Raw genomic sequence first — 21,660 nt, 5'->3', positions numbered from 1 at the left:
AGTGTTTTTATAACATTGCATCATTCTCTAATATTTGCAGTTTACACACTACTCAGCATTCTAAATGATTTTACAGAGCAGGCTGTGAACCTTTGACCTGTCCTCTGCATTCTCTAATATTTGCAGTTTACACACTACTCAGCATTCTAAATGATTTCACAGAGCAGCCAAGTGAACTATTGACCAGTCCTCTGCAGAAGAAAAAACAATACAGTGACTGACAGTTGAGATAACAAACTTCAGAACACAGAGCTCTCTTCGACTTTGAAAGTCGTGGAGCTCAATGGCTTTTTTGCATAGATAACGGAAGTTTAACTCTTCCTTTATAACATTGCATCATTATCGAATTTTTCCAGTTTACAAACTACACTCTGTATTTTAAACTATGAAACAGAGCAGAGCTAATGAACCTTTGAACTCCCCTGCAGTAAAATCTTATCTGAGGTTGTCTTTCACCAAAGGACCAAAGTTGTGTCGGAGAGCTCAGAGAAGCTCTTTTGCATAGATAACAAGTGACGTTTCTTAACTCTTCCTGTACTGGAAACAATACCTTTGCTATTAATGTTCTACGTCTTAGTTGTACTACACATACAATTCTATGTGCAGTATTTATTATGCCTAAGGCAACATGCTGGTATACACCACCACCGCAATATATGTGCATATAATTGTCATAACAGTCCATGAACCTGAGAGCTTCAGTATTCAGTGATATTTAAAGAGGCCCTGTAGTGACATATAGTAGAATGCAGTAAAGAGGCCCTGTAGGGACATATAGTAGAATGCAGTAAGTAGGCCCTGTAGAAACATATAGTAGAATGCAGTAAAGAGGCCCTGTAGTGACATATAGCAGAATGCAGTAAAGAGGCCCTGTAGTGACATATAGTAGAATGCAGTAAAGAGGCCCTGTAGTGACATATAGTAGAATGTAGTAAAGAGACCCTGTAGTGACATATAGTAAAATGTAGTAAAGAGGCCCTGTAGTGACATATAGTAGAATGCAGTAAAGAGGCCCTGTAGTGACATAAAGCAGAATGCTGTAAAGAGGCCCTGTAGTGACATATAGTAGAATGCAGTAAAGAGGCCCTGTAGGGACATATAGTAGAATGCAGTAAAGAGGCTCTGTAGGGACAAAGGGCTGGTGCACACCAAAACCCGCTAGCAGATCCGCAAAATGCTAGCAGAATTTTAAACGCTTTTTTTTATTTTTATGAGGCGGTTTGCTAGCGTTTTGCGGATTGCTGCTGCGGTTTTCAGTATAGTAGATTTCATATATTGTTACAGTAAAGCTGTTACTGAACAGCTTCTGTAACAAAAACGCCTGCAAAACCGCTCTGAAGTGCCGTTTTTCAGAGCGGTTTGCGTTTTTCCTATACTGAACATTGAGGCAGAAACGCGTCCGAAATCCAAAAAATGCCTCACCCAGGCATTTTTCGTTTCTGCAAAACGCCTGCCGCTCTGGTGTGCACCACCCCATTGAGATACATTGACCAAGCAGATCCGCAGCCGCAAGCGGATCTGAAAACGCCCAAAAAGCCGCTCGGTGTGCACCAGCCTATATAGTAGAATGCAGTAAAGAGGCCCTGTAGTGACATATAGTAGAATGCAGTAAAGAGGCCTTGTAGGGACATATAGTAGAATGCAGTAAGTAGGCCCTGTAGAAACATATAGTAGAATGCAGTAAAGAGGCCCTGTAGTGACCTATAGTAGAATGCAGTAAGTAGGCCCTGTAGAAACATATAGTAGAATGCAGTAAAGAGGCCCTGTAGTGACATATAGCAGAATGCAGTAAAGAGGCCCTGTAGTGACATATAGTAGAATGCAGTAAAGAGGCCCTGTAGTGACATATAGTAGAATGTAGTAAAGAGACCCTGTAGTGACATATAGTAGAATGTAGTAAAGAGGCCCTGTAGTGACATATAGTAGAATGCAGTAAAGAGGCCCTGTAGTGACATATAGTAGAATGCAGTAAAGAGGCCCTGTAGGGACATATAGTAGAATGTAGTAAAGAGACCCTGTAGTGACATATAGTAGAATGTAGTAAAGAGGCCCTGTAGTGACATATAGTAGAATGCAGTAAAGAGGCCCTGTAGTGACATATAGTAGAATGCAGTAAAGAGGCCCTGTAGTGACATATAGTAGAATGTAGTAAAGAGACCCTGTAGTGACATATAGTAGAATGTAGTAAAGAGGCCCTGTAGTGACATATAGTAGAATGCAGTAAAGAGGCCCTGTAGTGACATATAGTAGAATGCAGTAAAGAGGCCCTGTAGTGACATATAGTAGAATGTAGTAAAGAGACCCTGTAGTGACATATAGTAGAATGTAGTAAAGAGGCCCTGTAGTGACATATAGTAGAATGCAGTAAAGAGGCCCTGTAGTGACATATAGTAGAATGCAGTAAAGAGGCCCTGTAGTGACATATAGTACAATGCAGTAAAGAGGCCCTGTAGTGACATATAGCAGAATGCAGTAAAGAGGCCCTGTAGTGACATATAGTAGAATGCAGTAAAGAGGCCCTGTAGTGACATATAGCAGAATGCAGTAAAGAGGCCCTGTAGTGACATATAGCAGAATGCAGTAAAGAGGCCCTGTAGTGACATATATCAGAATGTAGTAAAGAGGCTCTGTAGTGACATATAGGAGAATGCAGTAAAGAGGCCCTGTAGGGACATATAGCAGAATGCAGTAAAGAGGCCCTTTAGTGACCTATAGCAGAATGCAGTAAAGAGGTCCTGTAGTGACATATAGTAGAATGTAGTAAAGAGACCCTGTAGTGACATATAGTAAAATGTAGTAAAGAGGCCCTGTAGTGACATATAGTAGAATGCAGTAAAGAGGCCCTGTAGTGACATAAAGCAGAATGCTGTAAAGAGGCCCTGTAGTGACATATAGTAGAATGCAGTAAAGAGGCCCTGTAGGGACATATAGTAGAATGCAGTAAAGAGGCTCTGTAGGGACAAAGGGCTGGTGCACACCAAAACCCGCTAGCAGATCCGCAAAATGCTAGCAGAATTTTAAACGCTTTTTTTTATTTTTATGAGGCGGTTTGCTAGCGTTTTGCGGATTGCTGCTGCGGTTTTCAGTATAGTAGATTTCATATATTGTTACAGTAAAGCTGTTACTGAACAGCTTCTGTAACAAAAACGCCTGCAAAACCGCTCTGAAGTGCCGTTTTTCAGAGCGGTTTGCGTTTTTCCTATACTGAACATTGAGGCAGAAACGCGTCCGAAATCCAAAAAATGCCTCACCCAGGCATTTTTCGTTTCTGCAAAACGCCTGCCGCTCTGGTGTGCACCACCCCATTGAGATACATTGACCAAGCAGATCCGCAGCCGCAAGCGGATCTGAAAACGCCCAAAAAGCCGCTCGGTGTGCACCAGCCCATATAGTAGAATGCAGTAAAGAGGCCCTGTAGTGACATATAGTAGAATGCAGTAAAGAGGCCTTGTAGGGACATATAGTAGAATGCAGTAAGTAGGCCCTGTAGAAACATATAGTAGAATGCAGTAAAGAGGCCCTGTAGTGACCTATAGTAGAATGCAGTAAGTAGGCCCTGTAGAAACATATAGTAGAATGCAGTAAAGAGGCCCTGTAGTGACATATAGCAGAATGCAGTAAAGAGGCCCTGTAGTGACATATAGTAGAATGCAGTAAAGAGGCCCTGTAGTGACATATAGTAGAATGTAGTAAAGAGACCCTGTAGTGACATATAGTAGAATGTAGTAAAGAGGCCCTGTAGTGACATATAGTAGAATGCAGTAAAGAGGCCCTGTAGTGACATATAGTAGAATGCAGTAAAGAGGCCCTGTAGGGACATATAGTAGAATGCAGTAAAGAGGCTCTGTAGGGACATATAGTAGAATGCAGTAAAGAGGCCCTGTAGTGACATATAGTAGAATGCAGTAAAGAGGCCATGTAGTGACATATATCAGAATGTAGTAAAGAGGCTCTGTAGTGACATATAGGAGAATGCAGTAAAGAGGCCCTGTAGGGACATATAGCAGAATGCAGTAAAGAGGCCCTTTAGTGACCTATAGCAGAATGCAGTAAAGAGGTCCTGTAGTGACATATAGTAGAATGCAGTAAAGAGGCCCTGTAGTGACATATAGCAGAATGCAGTAAAGAGGCCCTGTAGTGACATATAGTAGAATGCAGTAAAGAGGCCCTGTAGTGACATATTGTAGAATGTAGTAAAGAGACCCTGTAGTGACATATAGTAGAATGCAGTAAAGAGGCCCTGTAGTGACATATAGCAGAATGCTGTAAAGAGGCCCTGTAGTGACATATAGCAGAATGCAGTAAAGAGGGCCTGTAGTGACATATAGTAGAATGCAGTAAAGAGGCCCTGTAGGGACATATAGTAGAATGCAGTAAAGAGGCCCTGTAGTGACATATAGCAGAATGCAGTAAAGAGCCCCTGTAGTGACATCTAGCAGAATGCAGTAAAGAGGCCCTGTAGTGACATATAGCAGAATGCAGTAAAGAGGCCCTGTAGGGACATATAGCAGAATGAAGTAAAGAGGCCCTGTAGGGACATATAGTAGAATGCAGTAAAGAGGCCCTGTAGGGACATATAGTAGAATGCAGTAAAGAGGCCCTGTAGGGATATATAGTAGGATGCAGTAAAGAGGCCCTGTAGGGACATATAGTAGAATGCAGTAAAGAGGCCCTGTAGGGACATATAGTAGAATGCAGTACATTATTCAGGATACCCACTTTTATGGTAAATATTCTGGCTTCAGCATCAGAAACACTTCCTATATCTATACAGTATACCAGGTATTTATCAAAATATACCTGTCTCCCCAGAGCATTCTTGGAGAGCAGGTATTATTTGTTCTGGCTTTGGAACCCTCAGTAACCAAACATCCTGCAGAACTGGTGCCAGGTGCTGGCAGGACTAAAGATGTGGCCCCCGTGATAAATGTCAGAATGTAAATCAGGGAGAGGAAAGATTCTACAATGGGCAAACACTGACCAAATAATCTATAAATGAATATTGTAAAAAAAAAAAAAAATTATATTCATTACGTTATTTTCACTACAAGTCCTCTTTAACCACTTAAGCCTAACTGGACGAAAATTTTCGGCCAGTTAGGCTGCGCGCACTCCCGCGGGTCGCGCGCGCTCCCGCGGGCCCCCCCGTGCGCGCTCCCGCTGGGGGCCGTTAGCCCAGCGATCAATGAAAGGGATTATAAATCCCTTTCACTGATCGGACCCCCCCGGAGAAAAGCCGACAGCGTCTCTTCAGGCACTGCAACTTTTCTGAGATCAAAAAGTTCCCCTGTGGTCTATCTTCTTCCTGGGAGCGAGCTCGATCTCTCCCAGGACTTTTTGACTGTGGCCATCTTGTGGCCAAATAGCAAACTACACCTAAATCACCTTACATTGAATAAAATACATTTTTATACATGTAAAATCCCCTGTTTACCACACCAAAAAATACCCACATACAAGTTTTAATTTAATAAAAAATAAAATAAAAAATTACAAATAATAAAAAAATAAAAAAAACATAAATAGTTACCTAAGGGTCTAAACTTTTTAAATATTCATCTCAAAGGAGCATATCAATATGATTTATTAAATTATGGGCTTCTAAATAGTGATGGACGCAAATTGAAAAAATGCACCTTTATTTCCAAATAAAATATTGTCGCCATACATTGTGATAGGGACATAATTTTAATGGTGTAATACCCGGGACATATGGGCAAATACAATACGTGAGTTTTAATTATGGAGGCATGTATTATTTTAAAACTATAATGGCTGAAAACTGAGAAATAATGATTTTTTTCAGTTTTTTTCCTATTCTTCCTGTTAAAATGCATTTACAGTAAAGTGGCTCTTAGCAAAATGTACCACCCACAGAAAGCCTAATTGGTGGCGGAAAAAACAAGATATAGATCAATTCATTGTGATAAGTAGTGATAGAGTTATTGGCAAATGAATGGGAGGTGAAAGTTGCTCAGATGTAAAAAATTCTCAACTCTGTGGGCTGAAGTGGTTAAATAAAACCACATTCCCTGCATACTGCGATGGCTCCAACCCTCTTCACTTTTTCTCAAGCCCGGCAGATCACTCTTACTAGAGATGGGGAAAAGTTCCTGAATATACTCTGCAGTTTCTCTTTAAGTGTCATACTCCTACTCACCGTATTAAAGACAGTTTGTACTTCTTTGTTACCCGGATGTGCATCACCGAATCCCCCAACCAGGTGAACTGGTGCAACTGGGGGGCAGCTTTTCTGGGGTCCCTGCTGGCACATCTTCAACTATCCCTCAATAGACTGAATACAGTCACACTGCGAATGGCTATATATATCTATAGACTGCACCATTCTAGAGACAGGGTGGGGGTGTTTCATAAATTCCAAGGTTCTGTGAATAAACTGTCATTGACAGGTAGAATCACTAACTAGGTTGTCTAAACAGCTTGCTCAAAATCTACTAGTAAGTCCAGTGAGGTGGGGAGTGGGGACTAGCAGTGGCGGGGTCATGTGAACGAGGTATTAGACTCCGGTCACCCCTCCATGGTTGGTGGAATGGTTTGGCCTGTCTATAGGCCCTGGAGACAGGGTGTGATTGACAGGTGAAGTGGAAGAGGGTGGGGGAGAGACAGACAGGTCTGTGCAGTTTGTTGTTTGGAGATCGTCCAACATGACTCAGAAAAATTTGTTAGTATTTGGCACGGTATATACATAGCTAGAGGGTTCCACTTCTATAGGCTCATATACGTGAATGCAGTCACAAGCAAATACCAACCCACCCACTGACTGGTGACCTGAATGTGCAGATTCTTATTACAGAGCTGTCAGACGTGACTCTAAACTCGCACAGATACATACTTCACAAACACTGGTCCACATGACAGCCCAGGGGCCCCAGGTCTCTCTCACTCACTGGGGCCCCCAAACCACCATGCGACACCTAGAGGGAAGTGCGGGCAAGCCCTGGACCTCTCACCTCCAGGGAACTCACCCCACCACCTCTAAACTGAATGCCAACTGCAACAAACACAATTGCTAACTTCCAGTCAGAGCAATATCCTGCCTCTATCTGGCCAGCAGACGCTTGTCAGCCAATCAGGTGCACTGTCATACACCCTTTGCCTGCTGTACCATACCTAGCAGGAATTACATAGATTAGCATTCAGGTGGGAGGCTTCGGTTGGACGCAATCGTGAATTGCGTCGTTTAACAGGGACGCCCCGTGTAGGCACATCTCCCACACGGTCCCCTCCCTAACCACTCACCTGTCAACCGCATCGTAGAAGCTGCACAAAAATAAAATTTAAAATCACAAACACTGGTCCACATGACAGCCCAGGGGCCCCAGGTCTCATACCACAGATACATACTTCCAAGATCACAGAATCACAATAGCCTTTAAAGTGAACCAGAGATCTCTTAAATGTAAGATTACTTACCCAGAGCTTCCTCCAGCCCCATAAGCACGTGTGAGTCCCTCACCGTCCTCCCGCGGTCTGCCATTCAGCCGCCATCAGCCTCGGTGACTGGTTCAGTTGCATCCAGTCTGGGTCTTTTGCGCATTCACAGACCTCCCGCGCATGCGCAGTAGACCCAGACTGACAGGACTGAGCAAGTTACCGGGGCTGATCGCGGCTGAATGGCAGACCGCGGGAGGTGGGGCTGGAGCGGGTAAGTAAAGAATCTTGCCTTTCAGAGATCTCTGGTTCACTTTAAAGGGAGTCTGAAGGGAATAAAAAAAAAAAAAGATACTCGTCTAAGGAGAGGGAAAATTCTGGGTCCTATAGGGCTTTCCCGTTCCTCCTGCGGTCCCCGGGTTCTCCCGCAGGCACCCCCGTTAGCAGTCTCCGATCAATTAGTCAGAGACTGCCCTCCGCCGCTACGCTTCGGGAGTCTTTGGGAGTGCGAGTGTTCCCAAAGAGGGGCCGTTCCGTACTGCGCATGCGCGAGCGCACTGTCATGCACAGTGCGGAGCTTCCCATCTTTGGGAGCACTCAGGTTCCAGAAGCCTCCCACGACGGTTGATTTGAACCAGCTATGGAATGCGGGGCCGTGAGAGGAACGGTAAGGCTACATGGCCTTTCCTCTCTTTAGGTAAGTATCTGTTTGTTTGTTTTTTAATTCCCTTCAGATTCACTTGAAAGCAAAGGGAATGACCATCCCCATTCTTTATTCCAACGTCCATTGAAAATACTTTTTTGCTTTGAATTTACTTAAATGATAAACGAGGTTAAAAAAAAAAATAACTGAGAAGCTGCTTAATCCTTCTAGATGCAGACACAGTCTGCATCCTTTGTTTTCCCCAGATTGCCTCCAATCACTTTGCAAAGTGCCCAGACTGGGCCCTGACCCTCCCCTGGAAAGAGAATTCCCCCAAAGACACTGCGCCTGCGCAGTTCGCTGCTCTCACTCCTGCGCAGGTCGGGAGCTCACACACACAGGAAGTCCCAGAGGCTGCCGGGAGCGAGGAGGCAATCGCATCCTAGGGGGATTAAAGAGAACCAGAGATGAAGCACCCTCATGTATTTTATTACATTTATCAGTGGGAACATGACAGTAAACACCTACCCTGCTTTTAGTTTTATTCTTCTCAGTCTAATCTATCTGTTATCAACTGTGATAAGAATCCACCGACTATTCAGTCGAGGTTTGACCTGGACTCATTATAGCTGAGTCACTCTTCTGTGAAGTCTTTTCAAGCCCAAGCCTTCCCCCTCCTGGCTCAAATTTCATGCTTTACATACTGAGAGCTGTGATGACATGGGAGGGGCTGATGCTGCAGGAAAAATCTCTGTCTAACAGACAAGTGTGGCTGTGTGATCTGTGTGCTCTGTCTGTGCAGCCAGTCATCATTATTATCTACTGTATGCAGTTTCATTACTATGAGAGACACTTCCTACAGGCAGCCACAAAGCATACCAGAATAATAAAGTTGAAAGCACACAGATGAAAGCCTACAGCAGCCCTTCTTGTCTATAGTCTCATATAGCCTATACAGCACATCCAGAACACCTCATAACCTGGAAGCAGAAGGGATATGAGCCAGCGGCCATATTGGATATTTCCTGGAGCAATAATGGATAAAAAGCACTCAAAAAAGGCACACCAGAGTGGCGAAATTATCGGGTAGAGCATTTATTCTTTACAAGCCATCAACTGATATGTTTATTTTGTGTGAATCGTTCATCTCTGGTTCCCTTTAAGCAGCTTCTCAGGAATTTACTTCTTTTATCCTCGCTCAACTTTTATGTCCATTAAAAATCTTGCTAAATAATACAAGAAATGAAAATAGCATGGGTGTAGTTACCTAGGACCTGACATCACACAGCACACCCAGGTGATGTAAGAACTTGAAGCACTTATGTGACTTAGGATAAGACTTCTGCACTTCATAGCTGACATACTGGCCCATTCTTCTGAAGCAACTGCCTCCTCCAGCTAAAGCAGCACAGCTTAATGTGAAGGAGCGCGCGTTAACAAGAAGGTCGTTTGCTTTGTATGCTTTACATAGTGCTCGCTGCTATGTAAGGAGCGTGCCTTCCCTTAGTTACACGCGCTCTTTACATAGCAACGTACGTAACTGTAAATGCGGGTGGTCTTGTGAAGTACTAGTGGCCGCTACTATGATCATTAACATAGTTACAGTAACGGTCGCGATATTTCACAAGACCACCCACATTTTAAAGTTACGCGCATTGCTATGGAAGCAACGCGTGTAACTAAGGGAAAGGAACGCTCCTTACATAGCAGCGAGCACTACTATATAAAGTGTGCATAGTGAGCGTTCTTCTTGTTAACAAGCGCTACTTTACATTAAAGGGAAGGTTCAGGGAGGTGTTTAAAAAATAAAAATACAAATCCACTTACCTGGGGCTTCCTCCAGCCCGTGACAGCCAAGACGTGCCCTCGACGCCACTCCGAAGGCTCCCGGTCTTCTCCGGTGGTGCACCCGACCTGGCCAGGCCGGCTTATTTTTTAAGGGTGCTTAGGAAGAATAATATTCCTGAGAAATTGTTGGTGTCTTCTTTTTACCGCAGTACAGTGGAGAGTGTCCTAGTCTGCTGTCTCTGTGCGCGGTGTTACCGCAGTACAGTGGAGAGTGTCCTAGTCTGCTGTCTCTGTGCACGGTGTTACCGCAGTACAGTGGAGAGTGTCCTAGTCTGCTGTCTCTGTGCGCGGTGTTACCGCAGTACAGTGGAGAGTGTCCTAGTCTGCTGTCTCTGTGCGCGGTGTTACCGCAGTACAGTGGAGAGTGTCCTAGTCTACTCTCTCTGTGCGCGGTGTTACTGCAGTACAGTGGAGAGTGTCCTAGTCTACTGTCTCTGTGCGCTGTGTTACCGCAGTACAGTGGAGAGTGTCCTAGTCTACTCTCTCTGTGCGCAGTGTTACCGCAGTACAGTGGAGAGTGTCCTAGTCTACTGTCTCTGTGCGTGGTTTTCAAGCTGCACAGTAGCACAGAAAAAGCAGCTTCATAGGGTAGTTAAGGTTGCCCAGAGGATAGTTGGCTGTCCTCTCCTTCCATTAGAAGAATTATATACTTCTTATTGTTTCAGGAATATTAAGAACATTTTAAGCGACGCCTCACATCCAGGACATGTGTTATTTGAACATCTGCCTGCTGGAAAACGTTTTAGACTTATAAAAACTAAGACAAATAGACTAAAGAACAGTTTTTATCCTTCAGCCATTTCTATGTTAAATGCTGCTATGTGGCCATGTTGATAAGGGGTGTGTGCAATGCAATGTATGTAGGAATGGAATGTTATGCTGTCTTTGTTTTTGCTTGAAAATTCCACTTAAGAATTTCGTTGTACAATTTCGGTTGTTACAATGACAATAAAGATTTTCTATTCTATCCAATTTCTATTCTATTCCTACAGGTCGGGCTCTTGTGCGCTCCAATGTGCATCTCACGCGGCCGCGCTGACGTCATCGGACGTCCTCCGGGCTGTACTGCGCAGGCACAGTAGTTCTGCGCCTGCGCAGTACAGTCCGTAGGACGTCCGATGCCGCACGTTGGAGCGTAAGGAGAAGCCCGACCAGGAAGCCGGCCTGGCCAGGTCGGGGTGAGCCACCGGAGAAGATCGGGAGTCTCCGGAGCGGCGTCGAGGGCACGTCCTGTCTGCCACGGGCTGGATGAAGCCCCAAGTAAGTGTATTAGTATTTTTATTTTTTTAAACACCTCCCTGAACCTTCCCTTTAAGCAGCACAGCTTGACTGCTCTGCGACTGCCTAACGCCGATGGTCGATCGCAGAGTGGCTCCCCCGGGACCGCCTAACGCCGATGGTCGATCGCAGAGTGGCTCCCCCAGGACCACCTAACAATGATGGTCGATCGCAGAGTGGCTCCCTCAGGACTGCCTAACGCCGATTGGCGTCAGATCCTGGAGCCGGGAATTAGTAGGGAACTGTGTGTATATGTTACTATTCCCAGACTCCCCTCCCCCCTTCCCGCCCCATTCAGCGCAGGCAGGTGTTGCAGAATAATTTCCTAGAATACGTTGGCACCAGTTCCACAATTGTGTATTTGATGAAGGGATAAATCTCTCGGCACTGTGATTACAGCAGTATTTGATGATTACACCCCTCTGTATTGTGCACATCGCCGGAGGCTGGGGAGAGGCCTCCTGGCTGCACCTTCTCACTTCTCAGATATGATGAGATAAGTGGATCGTCTTCATAGACAGCATAGTTGGCAAAATGATATCCGTCCTTACCGATTGGAAAATGCACATTTTCGCCAGATGCCAAATTTTCACGAAAATAGAAAGAATTTTTTTGCAAGAGATACATTTTTCTGAAATTTAGAACTTTCTTCAAAAGCAGTTTTCTCGTACCTGTCATCTCGGCTAGTGTTGGGCGAACAGTGTTCTCCACTGTTCGGGTTCTGCAGAACATCACCCTGTTCGGGTGATGTTCGAGTTCGGCCAAGCACCTGGTGGTGTTTGGCCAAACTGTTCGGGTTCGCCCGAACTGCTGAATGCCCGGCCGAACAGGGCCCCTGTTCGGCCGAATACGGCCCCCCTATGGGGTCGCAGGCATAAGGGGGGAGCATCCTCCGATCGCGGGGGGGGGTCGGAAATTCCCCCCACCCCCTCCGCTAGCGCTCCCCCCTCTGCCCGCTTTCCCATACAAAAGTTTGACGAAAGTAAAATAGTACCGGTGGTGGTGGCTGGCTGCTGCAGTGGCTGGCTGGCACTATGAAGTGACTGAGGAGGAGGAGTCGGAGTAGGACGCGTTGAGGGAGGCCGGGCAACGGGCGGTTCAGCGGTAGTACCCTTGTGGTACTTCCGCCCTTTCTCTGACCTCACGTCCTCTGCGTGATGACGCATACGAGGGTACGCGTGACGCGTACCCTCGTATGCAGAGGACGTGAGGTCAGAGAAAGGGCGGAAGTACCACAAGTGTACTACCGCTGAACCGCCCGCTGCCCAGCCTCCCTCAACGCGTCCTACTCCTCCTCCTCCTCACTCACTTCACAGTGCCAGCCAGCCACTGCAGCAGCCAGCCACCACCACCGGTACTATTTTACTTTCGTCAAACTTTTGTATGGGGAAGCGGGCAGAGGGGGGAGCGCTAGCGGAGGGGGTGGGGGGAATTTCCAAACCCCCCCCCCGATCGGGGCATGCTCCCCCCTTATGCCTGCGACCCCATAGGGCCCCCAAAAGCGGGATGTTCGGGGAGTTCGGGGTTCGGCCCGAACATGCCGAACATCGCGGCCATGTTCGGCGAACGTTACCATACCCGAACATCCAGGTGTTCGCCCAACACTAATCTTGGCACACCCATAGTTATTTCTGTACATACTTACCGATATCGTTCCATCTTCAGTCTAGACCAGGGGTGTCAAACTCAAATACAAAGTGGGAGTAAGTTGTATATTGGGACCAAGGCATGGGCCATCCTAAATGTCTACTGACCACCTTCCTCCCTCATAAAGTTCCCATGTGTCCAAGCCACCCCCCCCCCTCCAACCCCTATGCAGTTCCCTGGTGTCTAGTAGCTCTCCTCCCTCCTCTATACAGTTCCCTGGTGTCTAGTGGTCCTCCCTTCCCTATACAGTTCCCTGGTGTCTAGAGTCCTGCACCCTCCCCTATACAGTTCACTGGGGTCTAGTGCTTTCCCCTACCTCCCCCATATGGCTTCCCTGGTGATCTAAGGCTTCACCTCCAATATAGCTTCCCTGGTGGTCTAGAGTGGGCCAAACATAATGCAAAGTGGGGAAACCACTTGTGGGCCAAATGTAATGGCTCTGAAGGCCAGATTTGGCCCGCGGGCCAGAGTGTAATGATCAGTGGCATATATAATGATCAGAGTGAGCTCAATCAGTACAGTAGTCAGTATTTTATTCAGAGTGTGATCACACGTGCATAGTAACACAGGAGTACTCCTACGTGATAGCCCTTAAAGATAGGGACTATCACTAAATACAGAGAGGGCGTACAGGCAATGTCGGTAACGGGTCGGTCAGGCAGCGGTACAGTAACGTCAGGCAAACTCGTAGTAAGGGAACAGGCTACAAATCAGATGGGTGAAAGTACAGAATCAGGAGGCTTAAATCAGAGTGGAGGTCGGGCCGAGGTCGGCAGCAGATCAGAATGGCAAGGTACAGCATCGATAGACAGAAAGAGTAATCAAAGGTACAGACAAAGAGTCATACACAAATAATCAATATACAATAATATGTTTTTCCTAAGCTAAGTGTGAATCCCCTGGGTCCTGCCGGATCAAACACACGCGGATCTGACTATGGTCTGAGAGCTTTCACTGCAAAGTTTCAGCAACAGCAGACAACGAGCCACTGACAGCCCAGGGCTTAAATACAGATGATCATACCAAAAGGTCCCGCCCAGCGAATCCCGGCCAATCAGTGGCGAGAGTCAGACCACTGCTGTCAGCTGACCGGCAGGTCAGCTGACCCGCCTTCTCAATGCATAACTCTGCTGCTGCTTGGGAGGTCTGTCCCATTCACTTGTATGTATTCCGCTACATCAGAGGAAGTGGTATTTCCCATCCTCATACCGCTTCCTCTAATCTTTATGAATGGACATTTTGTTACCTTTTCTAGTTAAATCTAGAAAATCACTGCACAAGGCGGGAATTTCTCGCTCTGCTGGGGAATTGTAACTTTTCTTGCAGAAACAGCTTTTATGAATGCCTACTTTGCTAAATGGTCGGGAAAGTCAGCTGTTTTGAGCGGAAAACTTGCGGAACAGTTTTATGAATAGAGGCCAAGGACTGCTAAGCTAAGTAAACTTGTCACAATGTTTCCCTTTTATTTTAAGCTTTGTGTTTGTGTGTTAATTGTTGTATGTAAATGTGTGTAATGCATTTTTGTTATTAAAACGTTTAAAAATCGTTTATGGTTATGACCTGTTCCTCAACATACACAAACTAGCTTTCATTGTCAGGGCCGGCGCTTCCATAGAGGCAAAAGTGGCAATTGCCCCAGGGCCCCCTACCTCTGCAGGGGCCCCCGCACTGGCCGACCCCACCAAATGCCTACTCTCCCTGCACTTCTCCTTGGGGCCCCTGCATGTGTAGCAGCATTAATAACTCACCTGTCCGGGCGGGCAGTGGCTGCACCACCTGTGCACTCTTAGCCGCGCTGTCTGCCTCTTCTCTGTGACCCAGAGTGTGTACAAGAATCAGACAGCGTGGCTAAGAGTGCACAGGTGGTGCAGCCACCGCCCGCCGGGACAGGTGAGTTATTAATGCTGCTACACACGTAGGGGCCCTGGGAGCAGTGGGGTAATGACCATGGGGGGTAGGTAGGGGACCCCCTAAGTTTGTACCAGGGACCTGGGGCCCCTGCAACCGGCCCTGTTCATTGTGACTTGTGAGTGCTGTTTTCACACCACCATAAATTCACTAACCTTTCTGCAATCTTCCCCATGACCTGATATGACCCAGGCGGGGGGCGTTTGACACTTGACAGCTGACAAGTCCAGAACTGGTTTGAAGCATCATTTACGCTCTCTGATTTTGTTGCGTATATCTTTATAGGAATTCCAGTAGAGTGAGGAGCAATGGGGGGGGGGGGGGGGGGGGGGATCATTTGCGAGTTTGCAGGCCATTTATGTGCCAAAATGCCCTACAGCCAGGAAGCCCATCCCCTTTCTTCCCCACCCCCATCATAAAGGAATGTCGCGTGAAACTGGAAATATCACATTTATACGAAAATTATTATTCTGTATTTCTATAGCCTAAACATGATAAGTGAAGCATTCACATTCACTCCTGTGGATACACAAACATATAAATTCTCGGTGACAGAGGAGTGGGCCTGTATGTCGCCGGGGGCCGATCTCAGCTGTCTGACTCATGTTCCGCCATGCAGATCCTGTTATTGCAAATACTGGTGTAAGAATACCTGAAACTTATCTGATGTGCTCATCAAAGTCTCCATGAAGCCTCCTACACACGCTAAAATCGTCTGAAACACCCGATAAACAACAGATTTCTCCGTATTGGATGACAATCGTGTGCAAGTGTGTAGCCAAACGACAATGTCCAGCAGTGTGTGGCAAAGGTAAGTCTTTAAAGAAAACGTGTAATGAAGAAAAAGTCCCCTGGGGGGTACTTACCTCATGAGGGAGAAGCCTCGGGGTCCTAACAAGGCTTCCCTGTCCCTCCGTTATCCAGCTGCAGCCCCTAGAAGTGCGGCGATGTAAATATTTACCTCCCGGGATCCAGCGCAGGCGCACTAGTGGATGTCGCTTCGGGATTAGGCGGAAATAGCCAAACCCGATCGATCCGCTCTACTGCGCAGGGGTGAGTCCTCTTACACAGGGGCGAGTCCTCTTGCGTCTGCGCAGTAGAGCGGATACGATCGGGTTCAGCTATTTCCGTCTTACCCGAAGGTAGAACCGCTACTGCGCCTGCGCTGGATCCCGGCAAGGTAAATAAATCAGCGCTTATTAGCGCTTGTCAGGGGAGAATTGGAATTGTGGGACGCTTCGGTGCCGGTGGAGCCAGCGCTGGACTGCCTGCAGCTACAAGGATGGGGAAGCTTCATTGGGACCCTAAAGCTACGTACACACATACGACAACAATCGTTCGTTGTGAACGACAAACGATCTTTTAATTGATGAAAGAACTACTTAAAGAGACACTGTAACATCAAAAACATCCCCTGGGGGGTATTCACCTCGGGTGAGGGAAGCCTCCGGAACCTAATAAGGCTTCCCACGCTGTCCTCTGTCCCACGGGGGTCTCGCTGCAGCCCTCCGAATAGCCGGCGACAGACCCGACTGTCAATTGAATATTTACCTTTGCTGGCTCCAGCGGGGGCGCTGTGGCTGCTTTCGGCTCCGAAGTAGACAGAAATACCCGATCTCAGTCGGGTCCGCTCTACTGCGCAGGCGCCGGAAACTTGCGCCTGCGCAGTAGAGCAGACCCGACGGCGATTGGGTATTTCCGCCTACTTCGGAGCCGACAGCCGTCAGAGCGCCTGCGCAGGAGCTGGGAAGGTAAATAATGACGTCACCGCTGCACGGAGGGCTGCAGCAAGACCCCTGAGGGACGGAGGACGGCGTGGGAAGCCTCATTAGGATCCGGAGGCTTCCCCCACCCGAGGTGAGTACCCCCCAGGGGAGGTTTTGACGTTACAGATTCTCTTTAAGCAAAAGTATTTTTTAAACGTGTGTAACGATCTGATCGCTTGTTAACGAACGATCCTGAACAACGTCACAGTAGAATACAGGAAAATGCGTGTTTTCTGCGACGGGCTCACGTCTAGCCATTATTATATCTCAGTGATGGCTAACCTTTCAGAGGCCGAGTGCCCAAATTGCGACCTAACATCGACTTATTTATCTCCGAGTGCCAATGGGGGGGGGGGGGGGGGGCGAAAAATGGGCATGGCCATGATATTGTATTGGCGGAGCTAACGTAATGATGTAACAGCGAGGCATAAGAAGGCAGTGTTTCCGCCATGATGTGGTGAAACGAGGATTCACATCATGGGTGTGCAGAAACTATGATGCTATTTATACCCGCCGTAACCCCAAAGCAGCAAATATAGCCAACTATGACCATTAAGGGCTCATTGACACTATGTGCTGCACTGTCAGTTTTGACGCAACGCACATAATGTAAGATTCATATGGTAACAGGAAAGTCAATAGACTTCCATGTTACCATTCACACTACAGGTGTGCGTTCCCATGCGTTACGTTGTAACGCATCTGGGAACATTTTAACGCACATCGCATACGTTTCCCCGATGGGTACAGCTGCTGACGCCCACGCTTTAGCGCACCACAACGTGCATTCCGTGCGATCCCTGTGCGTTGGCAGCGCATGCATGAAATCGCATTTGTGCATACGTTCTGTAGTGTGAATGAGCCCTTAATAATAAATGCAGCAACAGTTACCCCAGACACCAGAAAATAAACGCAATGTGTGCAACATTTCAGCAGAAAATCATGCAATGTGGGCCACATTTCACCAGAAAATAAACGCAGCGGGCCACATTTCACCAGAAAACAAACGCAGCGGGCCACATTTCACCAGAAAACAAACGCAGTGGGCCACATTTCACCAGAAAACAAACGCAGTGGGCCACATTTCACCAAAAAACAAACAGCGGGCCACATTTCACCAAAAAACAAACACAGCGGGCCACATTTCACCAGAAAACAAACACAGCGGGACACATTTCACCAAAAAACAAACACAGCGGGCCACATTTCACCAAAAAACAAACACAGCGGGCCACATTTCACCAGAAAACAAACGCAGCGGGCCACATTTCACCAGAAAACAAACGCAGCTGGCCACATTTCACCAGAAAACAAACGCAATGGGCCACATTTCACCAGAAAACAAACGCAGCTGGCCACATTTCACCAGAAAACAAACGCAGTGGGCCACATTTCACCAAAAAACAAACGCAGCTGGCCACATTTCACCAGAAAACAAACGCAATGGGCCACATTTCACCAGAAAACAAACGCAGCGGGCCACATTTCACCAGAAAACAAACGCAGCGGGCCACATTTCACCAGAAAACAAACGCAGCGGGCCACATTTCACCAGAAAACAAACGCAGTGGGCCACATTTCACCAGAAAACAAACGCAGTGGGCCACATTTCACCAGAAAACAAACGCAGTGGGCCACATTTTACCTGCAAAACAAACACAGTGGGCAGCATGTCACAGTACATAAACACATGTGACAAAACATTTTAGCAGAAAACACAGTGGGCCGCATTTCACCTGCAAAAAAAGTAATGTACTCACCTGACAGAAGTCTTCTCTCTCGGCTGGGCTCTGGCGCGCATCTCCCCCGGACGTTCCTCCTGCAATCTCCCGCGCTGCCGCTGACAGGCAGAGTGCAGGGCTACGGGAAGATGGCGCCCGAAGCCCTGTACTGGAGACACAAATAGTCTCCAGTACAGGGCTTCGGCAGCCATGTTGCCGTAGCCCTGGTCTGCCTCCCGGGAGACTGCGGGGCTGCGGGCTATGAACTGGCGCGGCGGCGGCGTCTAGTAGACGCTGCGGCCAGTTCATAAGCAGCGGTGGCGTGCCAGCAAATTAGGCTACGCATGCCGGGTCTGGCACGCGTGCCATAGGTTCGCCACCGCTGTTATATCTTTTTTACAGTGAAGATGTCACATACTGATAGGAAGTTCCACCCGCACGTAACGAACAGTTTAAAACGTACGTTACACTGTAAAACTAACGTTACATACATTACATTACAGTACAATATTTCATACTGTAGGTATGTAGGTAGGGCATTTAGATAATAGAACGTTGACAAAACATACAAAAATACACTCTGTCCTGTTAAACTGACAATTATGGTATAATCATGTAGCAATTAACGTGTCACAGGACACATTCATAGAACGAACGTTACATAACGAAAAGCAAGTGTTCCGCTTGCGCATGAAAATGAAAGGTTCTATGGAGATATAACGAAATGCGCATGTCAAGCCTAGTATGAACGACCGTTTTCTAACGATGTACTACTTTTGCAAACGATCGTCGTTTAAAAAAATCCGATAAGGCAGATCTTTTGTTTTTAACGATCTAGCTCGTCCATCATTTGACTTAATGATCATTGGAGGTTTTTTTAAACGATCATCGTTTGAAATGATCGGGAAACGATCGTTTCAAACAACTATAGTCACGTGTGTAGCACCTTAAGGCTTCCCCCTCCCGAGGTGAGTACCCCCCAGGGGATGTTTTTTTTTTTTTTTGTTACATAGTCTCTTTAAAGTGTACCAGAGCTCTAAAATTAAAAATATTTATACATACCTGGGGCTTCCTCCAGCCCCATCTGCTCGGATCACTCCCACGCCACCGTCCTCCGCTGCCCGCAGCTTTGGGACCCGGGTCCCCACACTTCAGTCAGTCAGAGCCAGTCTGACGTAAGAGAAGTGCGCCCTCTACGTATCTCTCCAGCAGCTGTTGGAGAGATACGCAAAGAGCGCACTTCTCCTGCATAACTGACGTCAGTGGCGGGACCCGGGTCCCGAAGCTGCGGGCAGCGGAGTACGGTGGCGTGGGAGTGATCCGAGCAGATGGGGCTGGAGGAAGCCATAGGTATGTAAAAATCTTTTTAATTTTAGAGCTCTGGTACACTTTAACAACCTTGTCTGTGAGGTCGCCGCCAGTTTTCGGCAACTTTTGTTGGGGCTCTACCACTTGCATTTGTTGTTCCACATTTGGCGCCTCCTCTCCCGTAAGCAGCAGCCCCCTCAAAGCAGCAGCCGCCCTAGGTCCAGCTTGTGCTGCCTTGGCCAAAATCCTGTCCTTGGTGGCATCACTCCAGTTGGGAACGAAGAGAGGTTTCCAGTTGAGATGGTCAACAAGATGCAAATAATTTCAAGCTGATGCAGGATTATGCAAATTGTGTATGCAAATGTATGCATCTTGAAAATGGACCAATCAAATTTTACCTCAGCAGGATTGATTGGTTAATTTCCAAGCTGCATAAATTTGCATACAAAATCTGCATAATCCTGCATCAACTTTCTTGGAGTAGCCGTTTTGGGACAGATCGCAACCTGTCCTTCACGGCCCACTGGGTCAACCTGGTGGAATGCACCAGCGAGGAAGCAACAGGTCCATCCTCGGGTGTATCGGCAGCAGCACCAGTCGCCCACTATGTGGTGCCACCACGCGGGGTCAGGGGAGAAGCAGCAGCTCCCGCCGCCGCCAAGCAAACCCGCCTCAGCAGCAGCAGTGAAGGCCCGCCACTGCCAAGCGCTGCTGGAGATGGGCAGCCAACGTGCTCTGCTACCTGAGGGAGCAGGAGAAGACGTGGCCGACCCCCAGAGGCCTTAGAGTCGGATTGGTGGTGTCCGACAATGCGGCCAACCTGCTGTCTGCCATCACCATGGGGACATGTGACCCACGTCCCCTGCTTGGCCGACGTCTTGAACCTGGTGGTGCAGAAGTTCCTGTGCACATAGCAGGGGATGGACAATCTTTTGGAAGCGGCAAGGAAAATTGTGCGCACTTTCCGCCGCTCTGCTGCTGCCGCAGCAAACCTGGCCGACATGCAGCAGCGCGAGGGCCTGCCGCGACACCGGCTAATCATCGATGTGCCAAGTTGGTAGAGGGATGCCCTCTCCTTGCTCACCAGGTTGGTTCCCTGCAGGAAGGGAGCCAACACCAAGCAGACCTGCTGCATCTGCCCCCACTGTGCACTGGAGAGGAGCTGGAGTTTGGTGGTGCTGGCGAGAGTGCCATCAAAGATGTGGCGGTTGACAGCCCTCCTCTGCTCAACCAGCCGCTCCAACATCGCCAGGGTGGAGTTCCAGCGAGTTAACATATACGCTATAGCAGCATAGAGAGTGATATAGCGGCTGGGAACGCGGAGAATCACTCGCGTTCCCAGCCTGTCGGCGGCTGTCGCCGAACCCGGGAGTAGCCGTCGGTGGGGACAGGAGGATCGGAGCGAGGCTGCGAGGGCACCATACAGCTTCAGGGGGCTGAGGGATGCACTAGGTGAGTAAAAATCGATTTTATTCACTGCCAGCAGCCCAGCACATTCAGTGACTACCTGTGTGTGTGACAGGGAGCTGCACATTGTACCACCCAGTACTGCATATACCCAGTACCTGTTGTGTTTACTTAACCCACCTCATCACTGCATATACCCAGCTTTGTGTTGAGTGAACCCAGCTCACTGCATCTAACTACCTGTTGTGTTTACTTAACCCACCTCATCACTGCATATACCTAGCTTTGTGTTGAGTGAACCCAGCTCACTGCATCTAACTACCTGTTGTGTTGAGTGAACCCACCTCACTGCATTTAAGTACGTTTACTGTTCAGTGAACCCACCTCACTGCATCTAACTACCTGTTGTGTTGAGTGAACCCACCTCACTGCATCTAAGTACCTTTACTGTTCAGTGAACCCACCTCACTGCATCTAACTACCTGTTGTGTTGAGTGAACCCACCTCACTGCATCTAAGTACCTTTACTGTTCAGTGAACCCACCTCACTGCATCTAACTACCTGTTGTGTTGAGTGAACCCAGCTCACTGCATATACCTAGCATCCCCCCGAGATGGACAAAATGGACAAACCAGGTAGAGGAAGAGGTAGAGGCAGACCCAGAGGAAGGCCACCAGGCACCGGCAGGTCTGTGCGAGGTGGTGTTGCTGTGATTTCGTGCGGACCTGGCCCAAAATACAG

At 47.7% G+C, this 21,660-nt stretch overlaps 1 protein-coding gene across 4 annotated transcripts in view; it reads right to left on the bottom strand.

The window, feature by feature from the left end:
• Positions 1 to 21,660, bottom strand: part of LOC137545143 (cystatin-A1-like) — a 123,840-nt gene that overhangs the window by 20,909 nt on the left and 81,271 nt on the right. Inside the window, exon 1 of one of the 4 annotated variants that reach the window (XM_068266253.1) lies at positions 6,161 to 6,279. The exons of the other annotated variants lie outside the window; for them this stretch is intronic. Within the exon in view, the coding sequence (XP_068122354.1) occupies positions 6,161 to 6,274 (114 nt within the window). The 5' untranslated portion in view covers positions 6,275 to 6,279. Of the gene's footprint in view, positions 1 to 6,160; positions 6,280 to 21,660 lie in introns of those variants that run through there. 4 annotated transcript variants of the gene reach the window in all.

The sequence above is a fragment of the Hyperolius riggenbachi genome, chromosome 2 (assembly GCF_040937935.1).
Source record: "Hyperolius riggenbachi isolate aHypRig1 chromosome 2, aHypRig1.pri, whole genome shotgun sequence".
NCBI classification, from domain to species: domain Eukaryota; kingdom Metazoa; phylum Chordata; class Amphibia; order Anura; family Hyperoliidae; genus Hyperolius; species Hyperolius riggenbachi.
This window is presented reverse-complemented; position numbering and strand designations above follow the sequence as displayed.